The sequence below is a fragment of the Kogia breviceps genome, chromosome 5 (assembly GCF_026419965.1).
Source record: "Kogia breviceps isolate mKogBre1 chromosome 5, mKogBre1 haplotype 1, whole genome shotgun sequence".
Taxonomy (NCBI): domain Eukaryota; kingdom Metazoa; phylum Chordata; class Mammalia; order Artiodactyla; family Physeteridae; genus Kogia; species Kogia breviceps.
The window spans coordinates 83275304-83302589 of record NC_081314.1 but is presented as its reverse complement, the minus strand read 5'-3'; the positions used below and the strand labels follow the sequence as shown (position 1 = coordinate 83302589).

Genomic DNA, 27286 nt, shown 5'->3' with positions numbered 1-27286 from the left:
AAATAAAAATTTATAAATATACATTGAGGATTATGCACAGGCCACTAGCCAGGGATGCCAGTTGGGCAGAACTGCTCACCCTGCTTCCTGGACAGATGGGGACGTCATTCTGATGCCACAGTGAGTGGAATCACTTACTGGCCTCTGATTGGGCGAGGTGGCCAGGAGAGATACAGAGCCACTGCCATGATCCACACAATGGTCACTGTGAGCCTCACCCATTTTTTTGTTACTAGCTGACCCTTGGTGGTCTAGCCTTGCCAATTCTCCCAGGGTTCTCCATGAGGCGAGACAGAAGTGACCTTCCCAGGGAATACTCCAGAATGCTGAGGAAACTGGATGACTACCTTGACTCTCTTCTCCCCACTAGAGAAACTGGATGCCTCAGTGTGGCACGGTGCTTGCCTGAAGGAGAGGCAACAGAGTTAAAGTGAAACCACTTCTCTTAGTGTTCTAATGTGGCCTCTCTCAGTTTTTGTGCTCTAAGAGAGTGTTTTAACCTCACCACCAGGTTCTGGGATTTTCAGAAAGGCATTCTTGACTGTGAATAGTTGCTAATCTGTATTTTTGATGAGGACTAGAGCCAGGGATCTCCTATACCACCATCTTGCTTACACCACTCCCCACATCTGCCCTTAATTGCAAAACTAAGTTATTTATTTCCAGTCAGGTTCTTCCCAGAGAATATGATCTCAAACTTTATTTTACTCAATTCTTATCAAAAATCTTTGTTATAAGAAATAATATTTATAAAAGATTACCTAATGTAAACAAACTTTTAAAATTCCTAATTGCATTTACTATAAATATTTTACCAAGAATCTAAGTCCCATAGTGTCTTTGTAGGACATTTCTCTTAGGCAATAAAATGCAATGCTTCTCCTAAATTTTTTTGTTTTTTATCTTATGAATATTGAGACTAACAAAGCTTCCCTCTTTGCTACGGGTGCTAGACAGCCCAGAACCAATGTTGGGCACAACAACTGTACATGACTGAATGGTGTTCTTGTTTATGTACCGACCTTTGCTTGAGTTTTACATTATGATCTTATCTTTAATTTCCAGATATCTCACTGTCCTTTGCTGTGTTGTTACATACTATATAATACACATTTTTTAATAAATCACCTCATATACTTTTTGAAAGAAAGCTGGAGAAAAAAGACAGTAGGCAAGTAGACTGAAATGGTCACTAGAACATTTAGCTCATTACTTTACAACAATTCTTCTTACTTCTTCTCTATTCTCACCAGTACTACCCTAGTCAAGGAAAGCAGACAAGATATTCCCTTAGGGTATCTTTGATGCTCAGGATTCTTATAGGTATTTTCTCCCAATTTTCACAAATATAATAATGAAGAAAACAGAACTTACCAGATAAACAATATGCAGATCATTTTCTAAAACAAAGCCCTTCATTGCTCTTTGGAGGTCAGCAAAAATATCTAAAGTATCAACTGGAGAAAGTGAAGAAGAAAGAGTTGCCGAACCAAGATGTGTTGGATGATACACACTTCCTGATTTGGGATTGGGGGTGGAGAAATAAAGGACCAAATGTTAAAAATAAAATAAAACAAATGCTGTCTTTTGGCATTCTATAATTAACATTTTAAGGCTCTGATAAATTTTACAAACAGAATCCAATGCATGGATATTTATTAGTAGGCTCTATGCTAATTGTCTGATGTTGCTGAACACAGAACTGATTTACTAAAAATGAATTGAAAAGTCAGTTTCCTTTTATAATGCTGGAAAAGTCAACTTCCTTTTACTAAGCAGTCTTAGGTACTCTAAATCACTAAAGGTGAAAAAGTGAGTAAGTTGCAATTAAGAATAATTTACCTTCTGTTCCATCACTAGCTTCAGTAATCTGGATGAATTCATTTTCTAGTAGCCACATTACACAGGCCTCAATTGCTCCAAGTTGAACAGAATCTTTATTTTTCTGAATTCCCTGCTTTGCTTCTTTCATACTTGCAGCCAAAAATGTGCAAGAAGCATAAGTTTGTATGTCCTGTGATGTACTTGCCACGCCACCAACTATTATCTGAGACAAGAGGTTTGAAATATTCTGTAACATTTTAATAAGACACATAGTTCCTCAAAATATAAAAGAAATTACTTTGTTTTCTTAAAGTATTACCAGCATCTTAATGTAGAGACTCTTTATTAACTCTTCCACCATCATTCATTACAAAGGTAGATAACACCTACTGACAACATGAAGTTTTCCTTAAAAGTAGATATAGCATGTTCTCATAAATGAAAATAAATGAAACATTATCTATCTGAAATGTGGGAATTAACAACATAATTAAATAATATACATATATAAGTATGTAACATATATAATATAAAGGAGGTGTTGATGGTTCATGGCCATGAACCAAATCAATACTTCTCAACCTTCCTTTTTTAAATATGTGGGCATATAAGAATGCAAGTATTGAATACTACCCACCTAGAAGAGGGTTGAGAATCGGTGTAGAAAAAGATGAAAGTGGCATCTTATAGATATCATTTTCCTGAAACTATTCTATTACATATACTAAGCTGCCCCTTGTCTTCTTTCATTTAATGTATACTGGAAACATACCAAATCATTCTAAACAGAGCTATTTCATTCTTTTTAATGACAGCAAAGCATAGCTTCACCAAGATTTGTTTAGTTTTAATGGTATTTTAGTTGTTTCCAGTTTCTTCTTATTACCAATAGAGCTATAATAAACATTCTTGTATCTTTAATTTGATGAAATTTCACAAATACATCCCTAGGTAAAATTCCTAGATGTGAATCTGCTGGATAAATGGCTTTGTGCATTTTTTTAAAAATTCTTAGTAGGTATGGCCACGTTGCTCTCCAAAAGAGTTTCAGCACTGTATGAGTGCCTACTTTCTACAGTCTTACCTACCCTATGCTATCAATTACTTTCTTTTTTTTTTCAAACAGAGCTAAAGGGGAAAAAACAAGAATGAGTAAAATACCAGTCCTCCAGCACCATCAATGAAACCAACAGCAAGGCATGCTGGTATAGGAATAGAAACTTTTTTGGATGAATACATGAAACAGTTAAAAGGGGTTACCTTTGAGGACTCTGAGCAAAAGGTTTTATTTTTCACTTTACATATTTCCATATTTAGAAGTTTGCAACTTCTAATTGTGTATTTGTAATATAATTTTATTTAAATGTCAACAGGTATTATCTGGATGGAGGAACTAAGGTCCATTTTTGTCATCTTTTTTTAAAATTCAGAAAATAATAAAGAACATCTAAAAAATAACCATCTGGCATTTGTGATTTAATCCACTGTTTTGAAGTAGATTCATATGGCACTAGCTGTATTAAACTCCAGGAAATAACTATGTAAAGTAGAAGAGGTTCAGACTTGGGAAGGCTATAAATAATCTCATAAAGAAACACAAAGCTAAGATTTTTCAGATACTAAAGTTCTATCATTGTACTATAGGAACAAAAAAGCAAATGGTAATTTAATGAACTCTCTCTTACCTCCAGAATAGCTCTTATCATGCTCGAAGTTACTTCTCCTTCTTGTCTTTGCAAACAGCTACGAACAGGTTTTAGAGATCCCTGAAGTAGAGCTATACCTTTTGATTTCTCAGAGTTTTTACAAACTAAGATACTCTCACCTATAATAAAAAAAAAACTATACATTTGCAGAATCCCAACACATTTATATAAAATACCTGCTAAAGAGAATTTAAACTGGCTTACTTGTTTAAAAGGAGACAAGAGATGATAGTGGTTGTTATACTCATATAATTATCACTAATGTTTTTATTTTCCAAATTTTAGATTGAAGGGGATCAGAATATGCCACACCAAAATATGCCACTTTAGCATAAGGAGTATTTTGACCTGAAGCCAATTGGGAAGCAGCAAACATTGAAAGAGCTCTTTGCTTTCTCCTTGTTTGCTTAGAAGCAGGACATAAATTTCTCTGTGACGGTGTTCCCCTTCCTGTCTCTCACAGCAGGAGGGCAATTCTTATCACTGGAGACAAAAAGTCAGTATTGAGATGGGTGTGCACAAACCTCACTAAAGAAACCATAACTTGCATTAATCTCCAGCATATATCTACCTTCCCACAATCTACCACCTCCCTAGAAGCCCAAACCCCTTTTCCTTTGTCTTGTCACTTCTCTATAATTCATCACCCTTTGTTAAAAGGGTACATAAGCCCCCAGCATCTAACTGCTTCTTTAGATTTTTACTTTTCTATTAGGGACTTTGTGTATGTAAAAAATTAAATATTAACATCAAGTTAAATATGTATGGCTTTTTTCCTGTTAATCTGTAATTTGTCAGTTTCATTTGCAGGCACTAGGCATAGAACATAAGAGGGTAGAGGAAAAGTTTTTTCCTTCCCTACAGGATTAACTATTTTTATTGAAAAATTAAGTATATAATAGTAATAGATATTTTGAAAACTATAAAGGAAAATGCAGATGCAAATTATTACTCGTTATGAAACTGCATACCAGTCCCTGTGTCCCTGTCCTTTGAAGTAAAAAGCTCCCAGGCCTCCCCTCAGTCTCAAAAGGCTGGCTCAAGAGTTAATGATTAGGAAATGCGAAGGTGTAGAAACAAAGAATAGCTGTTGGGCCAGGAAACTGGTAACAATTTAGACTATAAACCAGCCACAAAGCAGTCACCGAATTCTCAGTTCCCTGAAAGATATAGATAAAAGGTCTAACACACTTCCTAAGTTGTTCTATAGGAAGCAGACCCCCAGATGAAAACTGTTGACTGCAAGCATGTAGACCCCAGACCAGCTGAACCCAGAAAACTGGTGATGCTTGAAACTTCACCTTGATGCCAACCAATCCGAGAACTGTGAACAAGCTGCTCATGCACCCAGAAGCACCCTCCCTCACACTGCCTTTAAAAGATCTTTGCCTGCACCAAGATGTTAAGATCATTTTTAAGGACGCTAGTCCACTATCTTCTCCTTCTTGGTTAGCTGGCTTTTTTGAATAAAGTCACTTTCCTTAACTCAACACCTTGTCACTTGACTTACCGGCCTATCGTGTAGTGAGTAGCCAAACCTGAGTTCAATATCAGTTATATATGATGATAATCAAAAATAAAATAAAAAATATTAACAGATACCTAGAAATCACATTATAACACTCACTAATTTAAATGCTTTAGCCTACTGAAACAATCAAGTGAACAAAAATATGTGAAAGCACTTATTAATTAAATACATAGACAGGACTTCCCAGGTGGCACAGTGGATAAGAATCCGCCTGCCAATGCAGGAGACACGGGTTCCATCCCTGGTCCAGGAAGATCCCACATGCCACGGAGCAACTAAGCCTGTGCTCCACAACTACTGAACCTGTGCTCTAGAGCCCACGTGCCACAACTACTGAGCCAATGTGCTACAACTACTGAATCATTTCACTGTATATAATACAAAAGAAAATCTTGACTCTACATTACTAGGAAATCAATAGTTGATGATATGAAAATTTTAAGTTATACTCATATAAATATTAAGTAAATCCAAAAGGATGACATTAGTGTTTTGGATAACAAAGAAACACAGCACGATAAGAAATGGATTGCCATTCAATTTCAGGTAGACTGACACTGTCCTTCAGCAACACTATTACAAAATTCAAACTCACTTACCTACTGTGTCTACTCCTTTCCTGCCAGCACGACCAACCATCTGCTTGTAAGTAAGAATATCTAGAGGTCGACCACTGAAAATAGGAGTCCGAATGATTACACGACGTGCAGGTAAATTCACCCCAGATGAAAGAGTAGAAGTTGCTGCCAAGACCCGAATCTGACCTTGACGGAAGGCTCCTTCAATGATATCCCTCTCCTCAAAAGTAAGACCTAAAAAAAGAAATTACAATAGCATATATTAACATATAATGAAAATATTGTATTTGATCACTTATAAATGGATCTGAGAATCTGTTACAAGCATGTAAAGATTTTTTTCAAGCTATTGTTATGACTGTAAACAAAGAAGTAATCACAGTCTACCAATTTAAGAGTATAATCTGCCAACCCTTGTACTGTATACTGTACTTCTATCTCATCTTCTAGACCAGGGGTTGTCAAACTTTATCTGTAAATATTTTAGGTTTTGCAGGACAGATGGTCTCTGCTGCAACTATTCAACTCTACCATTGTCACATGAAAGCAGCCACAAAACAAATGGGCAAGACTGTGTTCCAATAAAACTTTATTTACAAAAACAGCTGGATTTGACCAGCAGACTGTAGTTTGCTGACCCCTGCTCTAGACAAGAACTCCTTGAAGGTAGAGACATGAGACATGCTTTATGACAGTATCTGCAGGGTCTATCCAACACCATGGTGAGACACATAAATAAATGTGTCTGAAGAACAAATACATGAGTAAATGAAAAACAGCATATAGAATACAAACTTATGTGGCTTATTTTTAATTTTCTTTTATTTTAAAAAAAATCAAAAGGATTGGGGTTCTAGTTTGTAAGTAAGTTGTGGTTCCACAGGTATTCATTTTATTAGTATGCATTATAAGTTATATACAATGAAAATATTCTTTTATGTGTTTGTGGGTATATATATATATATTTTAAAAATTTATTTATATATAGCATGATAAAAATTTTAAATAAATTGAAAAGGTTAAGTTCCTAATCATAGAAACTATATATTCTTTTTTTTTTTTTTTTTTTTTGCGGTATGCGGGCCTCTCACTGTTGTGGCCTCTCCCGCTGCGGAGCACAGGCTCCGGACGCGCAAGCCCAGCGGCCATGGCTCACGGGCTTAGTTGCTCCGCGGCACGTGGGATCCTCCCGGACCAGGGCACGAACCCGTGTCTCCTGCATCGGCAGGCGGATTCTCAACCACTGCACCACCAGGGAAGCCCGAAACTATATATTCTTAATCATATCCTCAGCACGTATCATCATGGACAGATCAAACCCTGAAAGAAGTTATTTAATTCGGTGACTGTCATAACCCTTACAATTTTGACAACCCAGGTATTTGGTTTTTAAACACTTGTAGCCTTCTCAAAATATGACAAATTCTAAAATTAATTTGATTTTGATATACTCCTGAGAATATTTCCAATACCCCTTGAGATAAAAGGAAACAGAGTGGCATAAAATTAGGATAGCAAGTACCACTCTAACATAATTTTTAAGGAAACAAAATATAGAAAGGTAATAATTTTAGAATTCACTTCCCCAATGGTACAAAAAAGCTTATATCTAGTATTTATATACCATACAGATAAGTAAACCTACGTGTTTGTTTTATTCTTGTTTAACCTTAATCACACAACTTCTTAAAATGAAATCTAAGAGAATTAAGTGTGGTTAATAAGAAATCAAATGCAAATCAAATATAAAAATAAAAATGAAGAAATTATAAGGATTTTTAGAGGGGGCTTCTTAATAACATATTATAAATACGGATACCTGCATGATGAAACGCTACTCCCCATGGTACAGTTTTTTGTAACACAGAGTCCAGTCCTGAAGGCAAACGTTTTAACTGATCCATCACTTCTAGGAGGCCCTTTTGTTCCAGTATCACTGGTGGAAGTTCAGATGATCTTACCAATCCTGTCACAAAAAAATCATCGACACTGTCACCTCCCCTTGGACCTCTTTAACTGCTATCTGCCTGAGTCATGACAGAGGGCAATGGTTCTGAAACTACTACATATAATAATCACCTGGACATCTTTTAAAAATACTGATGCCTGGCATTCACCTCTGGACTTTGCGATGCGATGCAACCTGGACATAACAATTTTTAAATCTCCCCAGGCAATTCTAATATGTACCAAACTTTAGGAAACACTATATTGGGGTGAGATCAAGCCCACAGGAGGAGATCAAAAGAAACAGCTGAAGGACAGAGAAAATTACAGATACTACCACTTAGAGCCTAAAAATCAAAATCCTTGCTCAAAGTGTGCCCCACCCCCCAAACCAGCAGTGTCAGAATCACATAGGAGCTTAGTTCTAAATGACAATTCTTCTAGCCTTTTTGGCACCAACGTGGTAATTAATCATACATTACCCTCTGGTTTTGCCTCTATGGGTAACTTCCCCCAGAAGACTTTCTTAGATGCAAGAACTATGTTTGCTTAAAGAATTTCCTAGACTTTTGGATTTCTGAACTAGTAAACCTTCTCATAGAATGTCTCTTATATTTTATATATTTTTAAGTATTTTAGGTAAATTTTTCCTAAAATTTTGAGGATCCACAGAGGGTTGCCAAAGTTTTATTTCTCTAAGGACAATTTAAAATTTTTTTTAAATTATCAGTGATTCCTTATTTCAAAAGAAAAGTTATTTTAACATAAAAAATTAGTAGGGATAATTTCAAAATTTAAACTTCATCTTTATGAAAAATGTGCTGCCTTGTCTTTACTTTTCTGGTGAAAAGTTCATCATAGCCCAGGCTCCAGTCTAAGCACTAGGATTTGGGAACCACTGCTATAAATCAAAATAACAGAGCCTCAAGCAAAGAAGATATTAATAATGTTTCTGGTTATTAAGGAATATAAGTTATCATGGTTCACATAAAAAAATATAAGTTGGCATAATAAGGAAGTATCAATTAAGAGGGAACTAGAAGAGATATTATAACGTTGGATCAGAGTCTACCCAGTATAACTTCAGGCAAAGTTTACTTATTGGAGCTTGGCTTGAGATATCCATCACCTGTCCTCAAGATGCCACTGTCATAACAAAGTCATAAAATATCATAGTATTCTGTAACTAGAACTGGTCTCTGTCTTCCCTACACTTATCTTTGACCCCAAGGGACCATAAGCTAGTACTCATCCTAGAATCAGTAAAAATATATACTAATGGTTATAGCAATATACTAGATCAATACTCAGCAATAAAAAAGAAACAAATTGATAAAAGTATCAATCTGGATGAATCTTAAAAATATTATGCTGAGTGAAAGAAGCCAGGCACAAAAGACACATACACACAATATGACTTCACTTACTATATGAAATTCTTAGAAAAGGCACAACTCACCTAGAGTGACAGAAAATATATGAGTGGTTCCCTGAAGCTGGGCATAGAGGAAGGAGATTGACAGCAAAAGAGAACATTTTAGAGTGACAGAAATATTCTACATGTTGATCACAGTGGGGGAGTTAAACAGGTGAACACATTTGTTAAAATTCATGAAGTTACACACTTCAAGTGGGTACATTTTATTCCACATAAATTCCACCTCAGTAAAGCCGATTTTAAATATTGGGTTGGCCAAAAAGTTCATTTGGCTTTTTCTGTAAGATGTTATGAACAAACTTTTTGGCCAACCCAATACATATGTATATATGTATATGTACAAATACGGGTGTGTGTGTGTGTGTATGATTCTTTTTAGAGTTATAGTTTGGAAATATAAAAAAGATGACTGCTTTCCCCCAAAAAATGTGTATATGTGAAGTTTTTTATACAATTTAGAGGCTTCAAGGTCAACCTCTCAAAGCCCATGGATCCTAGATGAAGAACCTCAGTATATACCTGTAGAAATCCAACATTCTAAAATTCTGAAGATTAGTCTGAATGTGTGTACACATTGTCTGTAAGGAGGATAAGGAGATGATTAGTCACAAAAGCATAGTTTTACAAAGGAGTATCCAGTAGGCAGGTGGTGGCAATGATGAAAGAGAGCCATGCTTTGCTAATATAATTATTAACATTACTTTCAAGCAAATGTCCTAAGTATAGAGGCTTTCACTGCCATCAGTAACTTACCCTCAGCTTGATGGTGTAGACTGTAAAACGCATGGGCAATGGTATCTGCCAACTTCTCACACCATTTCTTTGATGGACAGAAAAGTAATACTGAATGGTTATCACGAATGGTCTCATAACATAAACTAACAATATGGTCCTCATCTCCCTAAAAAGAAAGAGAAGTTGCCACTGTAGTAGTACTATCAAAACGTTTTCATATCATTTTAAAGTCATTCATTTTGCTTCAAGGAAAAGGTTTTTCTATGCAAACGCATGATAAAAATCAGTTACACAAAGTCAGTAATAAAACAAAGAAAAAACAGAAAAAGAAGAAAATAAACTTCCTTATGATGCAAGGTGAGTAGGAAATATATTCATTCAACTAATATTGACTGACCTCCAACCCTCAGGTAATGGGGATATAATGGTGAGTAAAAGAAAGTCAAGGTACTATCTTTAAGGAGTTTAGGTCTCACTGGGGAAACATATTAAAGTACTAAACAAAATGTAAAATACACTCATAATACATACTATGAAAGAGAGTTTTATGGTGTTTTGAAGCCTCATATTTGACATAAATTTGACAGATCTGAAAGAAAGGTTTCCCTGAGAAACTGATGATTTAGCTGAGACGTGAAGAATGGGAAGCATTATCTTAATGAAAGGTAACTGGGGGAGAGGGAACACATCTCAAGCAGAACAAAGAGTATTTGTAAACACCCAGTGGTGGCCCAAGGAGTTCTCAAAACTGGAAGGTTAGTGTATGTAATTGGATTAATTCATTAATCCATTCACTCATTAAGCAAATATTTACTATGTGCCATATATCGTTTTAGGCACTGGGGATGGAGAATAAAGCAGGAAAACAGCTCTGCCCTCAGAGTTCTACTACTCCAGTGAGAAAAAATAGATAAAAACAACAAGATAAGTAAAACACATAGTGTGTTCAATTTTGAAAAGTGCAAAGGAGAAAAATAAAACAGGGAAAATAGGAGGAATGGGAGAACACAGCAATTTAAATAAGGTGGCCAAGGAAGGTCTGAGAAATTGACATTTGAGTAAAGGTCCAAAGGTGAAAGGGTAAACTCTACTGATGCCTGGAGGAGAAAGCATTCCAGATAAAGAGAACCGGAGGTGGGAGATTCTTGGCATATTATGGAATAGCAAAAAGGCTGTGGAGGAAGTAAGAAGGAATATAGAAACTGAAGTGAGAGCACTAAGGGAGTGGGGCAGGTCATGCAGGGGCTTGTAGGCTACTTTAAAGATGTTGGCTTTCATTCTAAATGAAACAGGGAACCATCACAAGTTTTTGAGCAGAATGTGATATTCATTTTAAATAGGTCACTAGCTCTTGACTTAAGCACAGACTGAAGGGGACAAAGTAGGAAGCAAAGAGATCAATTATGAGGCTATTTCAAAACTCCAGGTAAGAGCTGTAACATTTAAATGAGGTGGAGGCATAGGCATGATAATAGAAGATGATTAACAGGAGAGTAGATGAATGTGTTTACTTATATATTTGAGGTAACCAAGGCACAGTCAGGTGAAATTTGGGGTACAGAGCAAAGCAACGAAATAAGATTCCATACCAGGCATGCAGACGCTACAAATGCATACCTATGAGGGTACTAAAACACATGAATTTAGTCCTATTCCTAGTTCTAAACTTACCCTTAACTTTTTAAGTACTCAGAGGCACTGCTCGGCATAAAAACAGATCCCTCGCAGCACAGATCATGAGTCAGTCCTTTAACCTCAGGACTGAAGAATCAGGCTTAGAAAAATACTGTGAACTAAACGTTTTAAAGTGTAAAGGGGTGTGGGGAGGGGATATTTCTCAGGCCCTTTCTAGGTGCTAGGCAATTCTTTTTAATCAAATTTCATTCTTACAATACTAAAGACAAGTATTATATCCCATTTTATAGATGAAGACACTACATTCAGAGAAGTTATGTGATTCAACTAGTATCATAGCCATATCAAGATCCCTATGAAGTATCAGAAGTAGGTCTTTCTGACTCCAAAAAATGATTTTTCCACTCTACTATATCATACCTATATCATTAAACAAAAGGTCAATTTTCCACATTAGTATTTAGTATAAGCAAAGCCATAAGAAAATCTTTTTCCTAGGTAAAATCGACAAAATTTTATACTTAACAGTTATAGGAAATGATAATATTTAAATTTAAGACACAGATACATTTCCTCTCTCACCAACACCTCCAATTCTTTAATATGAAACCAATTAGCTTAACATTAGGAATCCTTCTAATGCATATATAATGCATATTCAACTACTTTGCAACCCCCTACTTTACTTAACTCAAAAATTGTTAACTTGTGAGAAAATGCAATCAAACACAAAAGTACTGGTGGTAATTATATAAAAATGACTTACCTTTACTTGCAGCATGGGTTGAAATTCCCTCACAGGCTTCAATGAAGAGTCATAAATAGAATTTCCAATTTTTACTGATTCCAGCAGTGGTACAGGACGAAAGTCAGTGTGGTAGAGTTCAGCATTCAACCAGGAAGCCACAAGCTCCAAATTTGGGAGAGTAGCACTCATGCCAACAATCTGCACGGCATTAGACAGAGGGCTGGCTAAATATGCCTGGCTGTGAAAAACAAATGAAAATGATGCTAAAAGACACATAGTACTAATTACAAATAGTGCTAACAGTATTCTTGGTCATGTCCTTTGGTATACATGTGCATACATTTCTTCAGGGTACATACCTAGGAGTAAAATTGCTGGGTCTTATATTATCTTCAATTTTATTAGATAATGTCCAACTGTTTTCCAAAGAGACTGTACCAGAGTTAAACTCCTGCAATCCATGTGTGTTTTTTTCCCAGTTTTATTGAAATATAATTGACATTGTATAAGTTTAAGGTGTATGGCATAATGATTTGACTTACATCATGAAAAGGTTATCACAATAAGTTTTGGGAACATCAATTATCTCATATAGATACAACATTAAAAAAACATAGGGCTTCCCTGGCGGTGCAGTGGTTGAGAGTCCGCCTGCCAATGCAGGGGACGCGGGTTTGTGCCCCGGGCCAGGAGGATCCCACGTGCCACGGAGTGGCTGGGCCCGTGAGCCATGGCTGCTGGGCCTGTGCGTCCAGAGCCTGTGCTCCACAGCGGGAGAGCCCACAACAGTGAGAGGCCCGCGTAACACCGAAAAAAAAAGAAAAAAAAAACATAAAAAAGTTTTTTCCTTGTGATGAGAACTCTTAGGATTTACTCTCAATGACTTTTATATATAACATACAGCAGTTTTAATTATATTTATCATGTTGTCCATTACATCCCTAGTACTTAGTTATCTTATAACAGGAAGTTTGTTCCTCTGTCTACCTTCATTCAGCTCCTTCTCTCCCCAACTCTGCCTCTGGTAACCCACAAATCTGATCTCTTTTTCTACGAGTTTGTTCATTTTTGAAGTATAATTGCCCTACAACACTGGAAGTTCCTGTTATACAACACAGTGATTCAATATTTCTATACATTTCAAAATGATCAGCATGATAAGTCTTGTTATAATATGTCATCATACAAAGCTATTAGTTATTAATTATATTCCCCACATTGTACACTTCATATCCATGACTCATTTATTTTGCAAATGAAGTTTATACCTCAATCTTCCTCAACTATTTCTTTCCTCCCCACAACCCCCATCCTTCTGGCAACCATCTGTTCTGTATTTTTAGATTCCACATGTAAGTGAAATCATCAAGTATTTGTCTTTCTCTGTCTCACTTATTTCACTTAGCATAATACCCTCTAAGTCCATCCATGTTGTTGCAAACAGCAGGATTTCCTTCTTTCTTATGGTTGAATAATATTCCATTGTATATAAATACACCATGTATTCTTTATCCATTCATCTATCGATGGGCACTTGGTTGCTTCCATATCTTAGCTATTGTAAATAATGCTGCATTAAACCTAGGGGTGCATATATCTTTTTCAAATTAGTGGTTTTGTTTTACTTCAGATAAATACCCAGATAAATAAATAGGGGTAGAATTGCTGGATCATATGGCAGTTCTACTTTTAATTTTTTGAGGAATTGCCATACTGTTTTCCATAGTGGCTGCAGCTATTTATATTCCCACCGAAAGTGCACAAGGGTTCTCTTTTCTCCACATCCTTGCCAACACTTGTTATTTGTAGTCTTTTTTGATAACAGCCATTCTGACAGGTGTGAGGTGATATCTCATTGTGGTTTTGATTTGTATTTCACTGATGATTAGTGATGTTGAGCATCTTTTCGTATGCCTGTTGGCCATCTGTATGTCTTCTTTGGAAAAATGTCTATTCAGATCCTCTGCCCATTTCTTAATTGGATTTTTTTTTGATGTTGAGTTATATGAATTCTTCATATATTTTAGATATTAACCCCTTACTGAATACATCATTTGCAAAGATCTTCTCCCATTCAGTATGCAGCCTTTTCATTTTGTTGAAAGTTTCCTTTGCTATGCAGAAACCTTTTAGTTTGATATAGTCCCATTTGTTTATTTTTACTTTTGTTTCCCTTGCCTGAGGAGACATATCCTAAAAATATTACTAAAAGCAACATCAAAGAGCATACTACCTATGCTTTCTTCTAGAAGTTTTATGGTTTCAGGTCTTGATTTAAATCTTTAATCCATTTTGAATTTATTTTTGTGCATGCTGTGAGACAGTAGTCCAGTTTTACTAATACCATTTATTGAAAAGGCTGTCTTTTCACCACTATTGTATATTCTTGCCTCCTCTGTCATAGATTAATTGCCCATAAAAGTGTGGGCTCATTTCTGGGCTTTCTAATCTGTTCCATTGATTTATGTGTCTGGTTTTATGCCAGTACCATACTGTTTTGATTACTGTAGCTTTGCAGTATAATCTGAAGTCAGGGTGTGTGATGTCTCCAGCTTTGTTATTCTTTCTCCAGACTGTTTTGGCTATTCAGGGTCTTATTTGTTTCCATACAAATTTTAGAATTTTTCATTCTAGTTCTGCAAAAAATGCCATTGGTATTTTGGAAGGGATTGCACTGAATGTGAAACTTGCCTTGTGTAGTAAGGTCATTTTAACAATATTTATTCTTCCAATCCATGAACACAGTATAGCTTTCCATCTGTTTGTGTTGCCTTCAATTTCTTTGATAAGTGTCTTATAGTTTTCTGAGTACAGGTCTTCTATCTCCTTAGTTAAGACTTATTCCTAGGATTTTTTTTAAATTTTATATTGGAGTATAGTTGATTTACAATGTTGTTTTAGTTTCAGGTGTATAGCAAAGTGACTCAGTTATATATATACATTTATCTATTCTTTTTCAGATTCTTTTCCAGTATAGGTAATTACAGAGTATTGAGTAGAGTTCCCTGTGCTATACAGTACAACCTTGTTAGTTACCTATTTTATATATGGTAGTATGTATAGGTTAATCCCAATCTCCTAATTTATCACTTCCCCCCACATTTCCCCTATGGTAACCATAATTTTGATTTCAAGATCTGTGAGTCTGTTTGTTTTGTAAATAAGTTCATTTATATCATTTTTTATTAGATTCCACATATAAGTGATATCATATGATACCTGTCTTTCTGTTTCTGACTTACTTCACTCCTTATGACAATCTCTAGGTCCATCCATGTTGCTGCAAATGGCATTATTTTGTTTTTATGGCAGAGTAATATTCCATTGTATATATGTACCACATCTTCTTTATCCATTCCTCTGTTGATGGACATTTAGGTTGCTTCCATGTCCTGGCTATTGTAATTAGTGCTGCAGTGAACATTGGGGTGCATGTACCTTTTCAAATTATGGTTTTCTCTGGGTATATGGCTAGGAGTGGGATCGCTGGGTCATATGATAGTTCTATTTTTAGTTTTTTAAGGAGCCTCCATACTGTTCACATAGAGGCTGTACCAATATACATTCCCACCAACAGTGTAGGAGGGTTCCCTTTTCTCCACACCCTCTCCAGCATTTATAGTTCGTAGACTTTTTAATGATGGCAATTCTGTGTGAAGTGATACATTATTGTAGTTTTGATTTGCATTTCTCTAATAATTAGCAATGTTGAGCATCTTTTCATGTGTTTTTTTGCCATCTGTATTCTTCTTTGGAGAAATGTCTATTTAGATCTTCTGCTCATTTTTTATTGGGTTGTTAGTTTTTATGATATTGGGCTGCATGAGCTGTTTGTCTATTTTGGAGATTAAACCCATCTCAGTCACTTTGTTTGCAAATATTTTCTCCTATTCTATGAGTTGTCTTTTCATTTTGTTTATGGTTTCCTTTGCTATGCGAAAGCTTTTAAGTTTAATTAGGTCCCACTTGTTAATTTTTGTTTTCATTTTAATTACTCTGGGAGGTGGATCCAAAAAGATCTTGCTGCAATTTATGCCAAAGAGTGTTCTGCCTATGTTTTCCCCTAGGAATTCTATAGCATCTGGTCTTACATTTAGGTCTTTAATCCATTTTGCGTTTATTTTTGTGTATGGTGTTACGGAGTATTCTAATTTCATTCTTTTACATGTAACTGTCCAGTTTTCTCAGAGCCACTTATTAAAGAAACAGTCTTTTCTCCATTGTATACTCTTGCTGCCTTTGTCATAGATTAATTGACCATAGGTGCATGGGTTTATTTCTGGGCTTTCTATACTGTTCCATTGATCTATAAGTCTGTCTTTGTGCTAGTACCATACTGTTTTGATTACAGTATGGTACTGGAACAAAGCTTTATAGTATACTCTGAAGTCAGGGAGCCTGATTCCTCCAGCTCCATTTTTTTCTCAAGATTGCTTTGGCTATTTGGGGTCTTTTGTGTTTCCATACAAATTTTAAGATTTTTTGCTCTAGGTCTGCAAAAAATGCCATTGGTAATTTGATAGGGATTGCATTGGTCTTCTACCTCCTTAATTAGAATTATTCCTAGGATTTTTATTCTTTCTGATGCAATTATAAATAGGATTGTTTTCCTAATTTCTCTGATAATTTGTGTTAGTGTACAGAAATACAACAGATTTCTATATATTAATTTTGTATCCTACAACTTTACATAGTTCATTGATGAGTTCTAGTATTTCGGTGGTGTCTTTAGGATTTTCTGTGTATAGTTATCATGTCACCTGCAAACAGCAGCAGATTTACTTCCTTTCCAATTTGGATTCCTTTTATTTTATTTTTCCTTGCCTGATTGCTGTGGCTAGGACTTCCTTACTGTTCCACATCTTTGTCACCACTTAGTATTGTCAGTCTGTTAGGTATTTTGGACAGTGTGTGGTAACATCTCTTTGAAGAGGTAATTTATATTTCCTTGATTACTAATGAGATTAAGCACCATTTCATGTTTAGACACCATTTGGATACCCTCTTATAAATGTTTGTTCAAGTTCCTTACCCATTGATATATTAGATTGTATTTTTCCTCATTGACTTATAGAATTTTTTTAATGTTCATGATAATGACTTTCCTCTTTCATTAATTCTTGTTCTTATCTTTATTATTTCTTTCCTTCAACTCTCTGTGGCATTATTTTACTATTCTTTTTCTAAGTTCTAGAGATTAATAAGTCATTAATTTTCCAGTCTCTCCTCTTTAATAATATACACACTGTATACTATCACTTTCCCTTTAAAAACAACTCTAGCTGCATTTCACAATTTCATTAGGAGATATTTTTATTATACTTTCATTCCAAACGATCTTCCTGTTTCTACTGTGATATTCATCACCCCAAAAGGGGTCAAAATTATTTATCAATTTCTAAACATGTGGGCATCTTTTAGTTATGTTTTTCTTATACTTATTTCTAGCTTAATTCCACTGCTGTCAAAGTATATATTTTAAATGACTTAAATCCTTTAAATATGTTGTTTTATGGCCTAGCATATGGTAGGGGGTTTTTTTTGTAAATGTTTCATATGTAACTGAAAAGAATATATACACTGCTCTTATTTGGTAAATATTCTACATACATCCATTAGGTCAAATTTGCTAATTGTATTAGTCGTATCTTCTATATCCCTACTAATTTGGGATATAGATGATTATCTGCATGTTTTCCCACATACTGCAAGAGATGTGTTAAAATCTCCCTAAACTGAAAGACAAGAGCTCCTAGATTGAAAGCAACTACCGAGTACCCAGCACAATGTTAGAAAATAGACCAACACCAAGACACATCAGTGAAATTTCACAATACTAAGGAAGAAAAGGATCTCTTAAAAACTCTCAGAGAAAAATTTTAAAATTTATATAGGGCTTCCCTGGTGGCCCAGTGGTTCAGAATCTGCCTGCCAATGCAGGGGACACAGGTTCAAGCCCCAGTCTGGGAAGATCCCACATGCCAGGGAGCAACTAAGCCTGTGAGCCACAACTACTGAGCCTGCACTCTAGAGACCACGAGCCACAACTACTGAAGCCCGCACAACTGGAGCCCGTACTCCCCAACAAGAGAAGCCACCGCAATGAGAAGCCCGCACAACGCAAGTAAGAGTAGCCCCCACTCACCGCAACTAGAGAAAGCCCACGCACAGTAACGAAGGCCCAACGCAGCAAAAAATAAATAAATAAATTTATAAAATTTATACAAAGGATGAAGGATCATCATGGCACTGGATTTCTCAATAGTAATGAGAAAAATGAAGTACTATCTTAAAAACTCTAAAAGTATTTAAAACCTTGATTTTTGTACCTGGAAAATCTATGAAATAATTGTAAGGCATTTTCAGACATGCTAATTTTTGCAAAATTTATACCCATAATAGGCTGTACACTGAAATAAAGTGGAACTTCCTAGAAGATATCCCCACTAAAATGAGAAAGTGAATCAAGAGAAATACATATGATCACACACAAAAAAAGAGGGCTCTGACTCAAGCAAACAGCAATGGGATTGAATGATAATGATAAAAAGAGATCTCAAGATAACTGTTGTACAGCACATATATAGATTAACTACCTATCTAAACTGGAACAACTCAGGAGGCTTTAGAAGAAACTTCTTCAAGAAAACAAATTGGGCAGAATAACAAATGTATTGGAACATATTGGGTGGAGATTTATATAAGTGGGGAAGAGGCTGGAGATAAATCAATGGTAAGTTCATAGAAAACCAACTCATCAAACAAAAGACATTTATTAATTTCAGAGAAAACAAAAAGTTATTTAGAAAGTAAAATAATATACCACATGGCTCAGTTGACAATGACACTTATATAGTCATAACAGTGTAATATTGAATACTGAACTAAGCAAAATTAGAACATAAGTATACTTGAAGAATGGGAATAGAATGAGAGGATAAAGAGAGACTAAGGGGCTGGAGAAGGAGATCAGGCGGAGTGAGTAAAGAATATAAAAAAGAGCTAGATATTCATCTTCCATAGTAAAAAGTCAATATATAATGTGTAAAACTAAAAACTCAAGTAGCTATATTTAGAGATAACCGTGTAAATAGAATTTTTAAAAAGCTGTAAGAGGGGCATCCCTGGTGGCGCAGTGGTTAAGACTCTGCCTGCCAATGCAGGTGACACAGGTTCAATACCTGGTCTGGGAAGATCCCACATGCCGCAGAGCAACTAAGCCTGTGTGCCACAACTACTGAGCCTGAGCTCTAGAGCCTGCGTGCCACAGCTACTGAGCCTGAGTGACGCAACTACTGAGGCCCATGCACCTGGAGCCTGTACTCTGCAAGAGGAGAAGCCACTGCAATGAGAAGCCCGTGCACCGCAATGAAGAGTAGCCCCTGCTCGCCGCAACTAGAGAAAGCCCACACGCAGCAATGAAGACCCAACACAGCCAAAAATAAATAAATTAAATAAATTTTTTTTAAAAAAAGCTGTAAGAGTTGAAAATAATTACCTCTGGAAAGTAGGGGATAAAGAAATGCTATTTTTCATAATTAGCCTTGACTACTTAAAAAGGATGTGGAGCTTCCCTGATGGCGCAGTGGTTGAGAATCCGCCTGCCGAAGCAGGGGACACGGGTTCGTGCCCCGGTCCGGGAACATCCCATATGCCGTGGAGCGGCTGGGCCGGTGAGCCATGGCCACTGAGCCTGCACGTCAGGAGCCTGTGCTCCGCAACAGGAGAGGCCACAACAGTGAGAGGCCCGCGTACCACCAAAAAAAAAAAAAAAAAAAAAGGATGTGTGTACAGTTAACAAATACAAAAACTGGATTTTAAAAATTCTATCATAGGGCTTCCCTGGTGGCGCAGTGGTTGAGAATCTGCCTGCCAATGCAGGGGACACGGGTTCGAGCCCTGGTCTGGAAAGATCCCACATGCCGCAAAGCAACTGGGCCCGTGAGCCACAACTACTGAGCCTGCGCGTCTGGAGCCTGTGCTCCGCCACAAGAGAGGCCTCGACAGTGAGAGGCCCACGCACGACGATGAAGAGTGGCCCCCACGCTTGCCACAACTAGAGAAAGCCCTCGCACAGAAACGAAGACCCAACACAGCCAAAAATAAATTAATTAATTTTAAAAAAATTATATCACAAAAATGGTGAGCAGTCAGAAATTTAAGAACGTTTTCAAAATAAACTAAAATCACTCCTAGTCTTAAGTACTTCTTTTGGAACAAAAATGAAATGTTGTACATGAGTTTGTTCTAAATAAGTACTACCCTCCTCTGATGTATTTAACTCCTAGTTACTATGCACTTTTGCAAACACATTCTCAACATTTTTTGGAATCTCAGGAACTTAGTTATTTCAGGTACTTACCAAGATGCTGATTTCTGAGTAATATAGGAAATCTTGGTCAGCAGAAGTTCCAGCAGATACCCTCGGGGAGAGTCCCCCAGCATATGCAATTCATCTACAACCACCATTCCTAAAGAGATTTTCCAGATACTAGTTTTTACAGAATTTCACACAATTCCAAGAATTTTAAAAGACTCAGTATCTTGTATCTTGTACCATAAATAGCTGTCATTATAAGACACTGCAGGTAATACAAATTTCTAACCATAAAACAAAAATCAGATTCCACATAGCAGACAATTCTTTTCCAAGATATTCAAGTATAATAAGTGGTCTTACCACAATGTATTCTGGATCTAAAAATCAACGATTAGCTAACTCAGGTCTAACTCAAGGAAAACTTCGTCGTGTTACTCAGACAATTCTTAATTGGCAACTTTGTAGAAATACATGTACAATGAAAATCAAGGACATCCATGACAATTATTCAGTGGGTTGACTTTTCTATGGGGAAAACAGCCAGGGCAACCATAGTGATGTTAGAAAGTCCTTAGAAAAATAGAATCAGATCAAGAAGAAATAAATGATTGTAAGGGGATGTTTTTGTTTGATTATGGTAGACTAGTGACTCACCCTACTATAAAACATAAATATGGGGCTTCCCTGGTGGCACAGTGGTTGAGAGTCCGCCTGCCGATGCAGGGGACACGGGTTCGTGTCCCGGTCCAGGAAGATCCCACATGCCGCCGAGCGGCTGGGCCCATGAGCCGTGGCCGCTGAGCCTGCACGTCTGGAGCCTGTGCTCCGCAACGGGAGAGGCCACAACAGTGAGAGGCCCACGTACCACAAAAGAAAAAAAAAAAAAAGAGAACACAGAAAATAATTTAAAAAGCAAAAGTATAAATTTAAAAAAAAAACACAAATATGGTCATAATTCCCTCCTCTCCTACTTGGAGAATCAAACCAGTCTATGCACTTGGAATAATGCTCAAGAAGTACTGAAATTAGTATCAACGAATGCCTCCATTAAACATTTTCATAACATCATAGTTTGCATGTGCACTGGTGTCCCCCCCACAAATCCCCCTACAAAAATAAAGACCTGTCAGACTATTTCCTAATGACACATGATGATCCTTTTCCTCATCAGTAAGCTATTTCCAAATCATATTGTATGATGACTTATTTCAGCATTCATCCATCCAAAAAATATTTATTCTACCTAGTGTGCCAGGCACTGTGCTAGGTATAGTAGATATAACACTTAATCTGATACAACACAATCTGACAATTCTGATACAAACTGATGAATATGATTTCTCTCTCCAAGCTTTATAGAGCAGAGCCTGTGTCTCATTACCTTTGATTTTACTCCCCACCCCTACCCTACCCTAACTTTACCATTTAAGTTCAGAGGGAAAACAATGAGTAGCTAACTGATATTCCTGCAGCTTCTATTGCTGCTATAACCACTCTCTTCCTGTTGCTACCTCTACATAGTGGGCTTTCCCAAGTGGTTGGAAAAGAAAAAAAAAAAAAAAAAAAAAGGATTAAGGTAGAAAAGTTCCAAGCTCAAATACAGTGCCAATTTCTATAGCTCCCTACCATTTGCCTGCTAAATGGTAGCCTCTGGGTCCAGGCCTAATCTAGATACCACAGTACCAGAATATGATAATGAATACATATATACACTAATTGCAGAAATGGCAGACGCTTCCTTCTATTCCTGGTAAACTTTAGATAGGAAAGAAACAATGAGAAATGACTTGAGGGTTCAAGGATACCCTCTATGCTTTGTAAAGAGCAAAAATACAAGGAAGTAGAGTCAATAACATCAGTAGGATGCAAAACTTTTTTCTTCTTTTTTACAGAGTTCCAAACATTACAGATGCCAATGCTCACCTCCAGAAGTAGATGACAATAGAATAAAACATAAAACATACAGAAATCACAACAGCTTCACTCCATTCTATCAAAAATAGCAAGATAAAGTATATACTTATTTTCTTAATTGCTTACCTAATAGATCCATCTTATTTTCCTCTATGAGGCGATTGATCAGACCATTGGCTCTCTCAATTGTACAGACAGCAATATCCAAAGAAGAGAAATGCCCTCTTGGAGAGGTACTGCCCATATAACCATCTACTTTTATTCCTACTTCCTGAAACAGACTCTAAATTGAGTAAAAAGGAAAAATACAGGGGAAAATATTTGAAATTCATGAATCTTAAGTTGGTTCTTTCCCAAAACATAGACATAAGTATTCAAATACATTTTTCAGATTACTGTTAGTTATTCCTGGTCAGGGCACACTGGTTCTTTTTAGAATCATATACTAAAAATAAGAAGTTCAGAACTGACAAAACTCAGTACAGAGATTTTCTGTTAAGACAGAGCCAAATAAAATGGCATACTTAATCAAATAAGTTCTAAAGCTCTTTACAGAAATTAAAATTAAAGAAAAACTACCTTAAGCACTAACATTTTTAATCAAACAAGCAAGAAACTCACTATTTCTTTAACTCTAATGTATTATTTTCAGAAACAAATTTATACTTCATGAGGAAAATATTCTCATTATCCCACTAAAGATTAGTTTTTTATATAACAGAAGAAAAGGTTTCAAAAGTCAAATGCAATGGGACTTTTATGTTAATTTTTTTTAGTTTAACTTTTAACTAACATACCTTCTCAATAAAAAGGATCATTATTTTGTTACTTTGGTCTAAGTTGAAAGGATGTTAACTATGTAGAACCAGCTTTGTTGGCTATTTGACCTCTGAAATAACTGTTAAAAAGATTTATAGAACCATTGAATTTTAGAGCTGTTCATTCAATAAAATGTTTCTGAGTGTTTACTAAGTTAACCCATAGTTAACCCCATAGTTTCATTTTACCAGTGAAAAAACTGAGGCCCAGCAGATTATGTATCTGGCCTGAAGACACAGGTAGTGGCAAAACTGGGACTAGAACTCAGATTTTTTTGTATTACCACTGCAATAATCTTGGCATTCCAAAATCACATTTTTTCACTGCAGAAATCAGAATAAATTTATTCTATTTAATGAAATATTGTATTTGTAAAAATACCTTAAAGACCAGTGAGCATCACACAAATGTATACTGTTGTCATTCATTTTTGCAGGAGAACAGAAGAAGAAAACACAGGTCTGGAGCTTTACGTAAGCACCAATGGATCTTGTTCTTCATCCTCTAACGTTCCCAAATGGCCCTGCATTAGGATGGGATATGCTTCCTCAAACACACTTCCTTTCCATGCTTCAGTCTAGTCCTACTATTGACTTAAGAGGTTGATTCTTAATTTGCACCTTTATATGCTAATTAAAGTGCTCTGCCATGGGCTTCCCTGGTGGCACAGTGGTTGAGAGTCCGCCTGCCGATGCAGGGAACACGGGTTTGTGCCCCAGTCCAGGAGGATCCCACATGCCGCGGAGCAGCTGGGCCCGTGAGCCGTGGCCACTGAGCCTGCGCGTCGGGAGCCTGCCCTCCGCAACGGGAGAGGCCACAACAGTGATTGGCCCGCGTATCACAAAAAAAAAAATAATAATAAAATAAAATACTCTGCCTATTTCCTAAGGAAAAGTTTATAAATTTTTACACAATTTTCACCAATTGCTCTTTGATTTAATGGCTCTTTCTCCTTTATGCAGTAATTTAAAAGTTTCCCCTCATAAATGGTCAACTTTTAAAGCTACATTGGGATGTAATAAAAGAAATTTTATTTTCCAATTGCTTTTATAATTCTATTTCAAATGAGTAAAGCCGAAGCTGCCAATAACAGGCCTTTCACAATTTCAAACTTAGTAAAAGAACATTACCTGGAAATAGTATTTCTTCTCTTTAGCCACAGAGACAAAGGGAAGAATAAATAGAGCTTTCTTCCGCGTTTCCAAGACCCGCTTCAAAATAAGTAGTTCAGCAACAAGAGTCTTCCCAGCACTTGTAGGAGCTAAAACAAGTTATTCGGCAAGGTTATCACGAAAAGAAGTAATATTTGATACACTGCATTAATAAACGTTTTAAATCATATCCAGTAACTAAATAGCCCAAGGCTAAACTATCATTAAGGCCCCAGCTAGCATTTGTAACCTTTATACCCCGAAATTTCCCTGACTTTAAACCAGGTTTCTAAATACTCTCACAGTGAAAAAAGAGACAAATAAATCTTTACAACAAGTAAATGATGAATATTACTGAGTACCTAGCTTATACCTAAAGATCCTTTCCTTTAAGTACTGAATAGTTAAAAGCCCTGCTTTGGGGAAGTAGATAAAAAGCTTTAATGCACTGTGATAGGAGCTATGATAGAAGTTGAGGGAGAAGAGCTGTAAGGAAGTTTATGGAAACAGAACTTATGAGAGCAAAGAAGGCAAGAAGAAAGGAATGCCAAGCAGAAAAAAACAGCATGTGTAAAGGTCTAGAGGAAAGCCTGTTATGTTCAGATGATAGTAAGTAATTTGGTAAGACTGAAGTATAAAGTACAAGTAGGGGAGTGAAAAAAAAGAGATATGAAAGTGCCACATGGAGAAGACTTTTATAATCCTACCACGTAAGGTATTTATCCTGAAAGCAATGCAGAGTGACTAGTGAGTTTTATGAAAAGGAATGACAAAATCATATTTGTACTTTATAGAGATCACTTTGGCTGCAGGAGCAAAGCAAGAGCAGAAAGAAAAGATTAACTAGTTAGAGAACTACTGCATAATCTAGAAGATGATAGTAAACTAGGTCATGGACCTAAGAACAGAGTAGTAGCCAGAATCAAGACATTTGAGGTAACAGACACTACACTTGGTGATTAATTAATGTGAGTTGGTGAGCAGAGTTATGAATGACACCCAAGTTCTTATTTAAGCAACTGAAACGGTCAGGCCATTCTACCACTGCCACCAACTGCCACTAGTTAGCATTAACTGAGTATTTCTTACATGCCAAAAACTTTCTAAGCCCACACCCTGGCACTCGTGCTCTCTTGTGCGCGCATGCGCTCGTTCCCTCCCTCCCTCCGCTTCTCTCTCTCAACTAATTTGCAAGGTTACACAGTCAGTAAACAGCCTGAACTTATATCTATTGACAGTTAACTCTAATTATTTTTGGCAGCCATAATGAAAATCTGGATGACTCACAATTTCAGAGAAAACTGATACAAAATTCTGAAGTCAGTATACTAAGCACAGATGGTTAAAAATTATGTAAGTCAAAGTTACTCTTGAAAGCTCATATAAACCTTTCATAAAGTATATTACATAGGGTTTTGTATATACAATCCTGTATAAGCAGATCAATTTATAAACACATAACGTAAAATGTTCACACGCTGAAAAGCAACTGAGATCAACTGTGGGAAGAGCCCATTTACATCTCATACTGCACACTCACTCTGGGACATATGTTTTTTGAGAGGAATGGTAGGCAGATAATTCTGTTTAAATTGTTGGGGTTTTGCCTTCTCCCACCCTACCATCTAATGGAATTTTCATAATTTAAGTATGCATATGATGAAACTCTGCTTTTCAAATATTTTAAGACTCTCTCTAGTTATAAAGCACTCTTTCACCCACCTTACCTCAATAGAGTGTCCTTTACATTAATAATGTCTTAAAAATAGTAGAGAAATTAACTTGCACAAATTTGAATACCTGAATAGACTAAATTCTTTCCTTCCAGGACTTGTCCAAGCAAAAGGCACTCTGCTTGCCATTCAAACATCTTTTTTACACCAAAACTGTGATATTTCTCCAGAACCGCTGTAGGAAGCCCCCAATTTGCCAATAGCAGCTTGTCTACTTTATCGTCAGGAAACGTCTGCTTGCATTCCCCTTTTAGGAAAAAAAAAGAAAAAAAGGAAATAGTTGAATTTAGTTCTAACATAAGACTTCAGTAATTAGCCTTCCACTGTGTTTTGGGATTCCTATGTGTTGTAAAGAGGCTATTTAAAGTACATCCTGACATAAAATACATACAATATAAGGATCTGTGAGGAGCACTGGGCACTATTAGGAGTGAATTCCCTACAGGTGATGAGATTTGGCCAACTAGTAAGTTGTTTCTGTAAATAAAGGTCGAAAAGACCCAGAAACCACTTGAAGATTACTACCAGACAGTCGCTGAATATGGACTGAAAGCTTCCACGTCAATAGAAAGTGACGTGCCGCACCAAGTCCTAGTCACAAACTGAGAAAGGAGAGTAGAAGCCTAGCAGGCCGTGCAAACACGCGAGCTCCGCGCGGTGAGGACACCTCCCGACGAGCTGCCCGGCTGAGCTGTCCACCTCGCCCACTGCCCACGGAGTGCCTGGGAGTACCTGCAGCTCTGGCCGGCGGGCGGCCGCGGTCCTTCAGGCTGCGTCTCAGGCCCGGGGGCGGGCTCAGCACCGGCCCCGAGAGGAGAAGGGGGCTGTCACTGCTGTCACCGCCGCTTCCCGAAAAGGAGTCTGAGTCTGATGCTGAACGTCGTCGTTTCCCACTCCAGCGCGTCAGATTCATCGCGAAATCTTCTCGGCCATTCAGGGAAAGGCACAGTCCCAGCGTCCTCCCGCTCGGAAAAAACGGAGACTGGCGACGGATGTGGCCGCCATCTTCCCGCCACAGCTTTCAAACTCAGGCCTCCCAGCCCGCTCCGGAACCATAGAGTTCTCAGTGACGAGAGTAACCTGAGGACCATAGAATCGTGGGGAAGGAGGGGCTCTCGCTGGTGTCCTAGACCTCCGGCCTCCCACCTCGGTTGTCGGATAGTGAAAGAGAACCAGAGTTGAACTTAGATTAAACGGGGGGAAAAAA

General features: G+C 37.0%; 1 protein-coding gene across 3 annotated transcripts in view; it reads right to left on the bottom strand.

Annotated features, from left to right (window-relative positions):
* POLQ (DNA polymerase theta) overlaps positions 1-26992 on the bottom strand; it is a 106880-nt gene extending 79888 nt beyond the window's left edge. For 2 of the 3 annotated variants that reach the window (XM_067034496.1, XM_067034497.1), the window contains exons 1-11: positions 26812-26951; positions 26147-26326; positions 24326-24456; positions 22503-22659; positions 12161-12380; positions 9778-9925; positions 7459-7605; positions 5661-5873; positions 3510-3649; positions 1843-2047; positions 1375-1517 (exon numbers count right to left, since the gene is read on the bottom strand). In XM_067034496.1, coding sequence (XP_066890597.1) covers positions 1375-1517; positions 1843-2047; positions 3510-3649; positions 5661-5873; positions 7459-7605; positions 9778-9925; positions 12161-12331 — 1167 coding nt within the window. In that variant the 5' untranslated portion in view covers positions 12332-12380; positions 22503-22659; positions 24326-24456; positions 26147-26326; positions 26812-26951. Of the gene's footprint in view, positions 1-1374; positions 1518-1842; positions 2048-3509; positions 3650-5660; positions 5874-7458; positions 7606-9777; positions 9926-12160; positions 12381-20504; positions 20614-22502; positions 22660-24325; positions 24457-26146; positions 26327-26811 lie in introns of all 3 variants that reach the window. The other variant, XM_059065410.2, reaches the window with a different exon arrangement.
* Between the last annotated feature and the right edge of the window lie 294 nt (positions 26993-27286).